Raw genomic sequence first — 2,286 nt, forward strand, 5'->3', positions numbered from 1 at the left:
TATTGTATGTACTAATTAAACTATTCTTTAATTTGTAAATAATATCAAGAGAATAAGAACAGAAGACTGGGGGAATACTTATAAAATTGTATCATATAAAGAGCCATTATCCAAAATATATAAAGAACTCTTAAAACTCAACAATCAAAAAGTAAACCCAAGTGGAAACTGAGCCAAAGATCTTAGCAGACATTTCACCAAAGAAGATATAAAAGTAGTTAATAAAAATATGAAAAGAGTTTACACCAGGTCTCACCACAGAAATACAAATTAGAGAAACAAAACACACAACAGTTAAAATAACTAAACAAAGTTGATCCAGGATGTGTGTGTGGAGGGTGGTGCTTGAAATACATGGTAGGAAATTTTCAAACATTTAATAAAAAAAAAGTAAATTCCCAGACATAAAAATGTACCCACAAACATTTATGCCTTTAGTAATCATTGAAGGTATGCCCTGGAGTTACTGAAATCAAGCTGAAACATTTTGTGATTAGCCTCAGCATATGAAAGAAGCCCTCATGGGTCCCCTGTCCCCTTGGAGTCAGCTCTGCTAACTATGACTCAAATTCTGTTCCTCCAAGGAGCAATCACAGAACAAATGCCCCCTGAGAGATAATCACACTGCAACTCTCATCCTAAGAAGAACCCCAGAATCAGATTTAGCAAAGCTGAAAACCCGAGACTCAAACTGGACTCCCACAATCAAGAGCCCTTGCCTCTGGAGTCAGGATATCTCTGTTTTTTTAGATGAGAGTTGAGGAAGTAGCATCCTGCTGGGACCCAGAGGTTAGCTGGAAAACAGGTAGTTGTGGAGGTGGAGATACATTACCCTTCTGAGCAGCTTGTTAGTCTGTCTTCATTTTCTGCTACCCTTCTAGCTAACCAGCCTTGGTCAGGGGAGAAGAGAGAAGTAGAGAGGCTGACTTGGGCATAATTTGTAGCTGTGCCAACATCAGCTCCTGGTGAAGGCTAGGAGCAAAGACTTTGGGTGTAGAGGAGAGCCAGAAGAGGCTGCTCACCCACCTTGGTACTTGGTGAAGTCTTGCACTTCTCTCTTCTCTCTTACAATTTCAAGCATGTCTTGAAAAATTCCTAAGATCCAACTAAAACTTGAATCTGGTTTTTGTTTTGGATCCATCTCCTTTGACCTTTAGGTCATCTACAAAACAGGTTTTGGAGAAATAGAACAAATCAAAACAAAACAAAACCAACCCAAACCTAGCATTATAGATTCTCCTCATCCTACCCCTAAAACATGAACTAAAGACTTACTGAGTTGTTGTGATTTGGAGCTTTGAACTAGAATGTGTTAAGTAACAAAGCTTCTTGCATATAACTGGATCCAAATCTATGGAAAGAGTTAACAAAACCAACACTGTCTCCGAGTTCATCCTCCTGGGACTGTCCTCTCAGCCCGAAGACCAAAAGCCACTCTTTATTCTCTTCCTCACCATTTATGTGGTCACCATAGCAGGGAACCTGCTAATCATTCTGGTGATCCACTCTGACCCTCATCTCCAGACTCCCATGTATTTTTTCTTGAGTTTTCTGTCTTTAACAGACATTTGCTTCACGACAACCATTGTCCCGAAGATGCTGGTGAATTTTCTGTCGGAAAAAAAGACTATCACCTATGCTGGATGTCTGACACAAATGTATTTTCTCTATGCCTTGGGCAACACAGATAGTTGTCTTCTGGCAGTAATGGCCTTTGATCGCTATGTGGCCATCTGTAACCCCTTTCACTATGTCACCATCATGAGCCATCATCGATGTGTCCTACTGGTGACCTTTTCTTGCTCCGTTCCTCACTTCCACTCACTTCTGCACACACTTTTACTTAATCGTCTGACCTTCTGTGACTCCAATGTTATTCACCACTTCCTCTGTGACCTCAGTCCTCTGATAAAATTATCCTGCTCTTCCACATTTGTCAATGAGTTTGTGATAGTGACTGAAGGAGCTTTTGTCTTGGTGACCCCCTTCCTATGCATTGCCTTCTCCTACATGAGAATCCTCATCACAGTTCTCAAGATCCCTTCTGCTGCTGGGAAACGCAAAGCCTTTTCCACCTGTGGTTCTCACCTCACCGTGGTGACCCTATTTTATGGAAGCATCTTCTATGTGTACTTACAGCCTGTGTCAACTTACACTGTCAAGGATCACATAGCAACAATTGTCTACACAGTTTTTTCATCTCTGTTAAACCCTTTCATCTACAGCTTGAGGAACAAAGACTTGAAGCAGGGACTGAGGAAGTTCATGGGCAGAAGGAGCGTCTAA

The 2,286-nt window shown here is 41.1% G+C and overlaps 1 protein-coding gene across 1 annotated transcript; it reads left to right on the top strand.

The window, feature by feature from the left end:
- Positions 1 to 1,353: 1,353 nt before the first annotated feature.
- Positions 1,354 to 2,286, top strand: LOC127207744 (olfactory receptor 1L8-like). The gene has a single exon (XM_051167182.1). It carries the CDS (start codon positions 1,354 to 1,356, stop codon positions 2,284 to 2,286), a length of 933 nt encoding a protein of 310 aa, XP_051023139.1.

The sequence above is a fragment of the Acomys russatus genome, chromosome 24, assembly GCF_903995435.1.
Source record: "Acomys russatus chromosome 24, mAcoRus1.1, whole genome shotgun sequence".
Taxonomy (NCBI): Eukaryota; Metazoa; Chordata; class Mammalia; order Rodentia; family Muridae; genus Acomys; species Acomys russatus.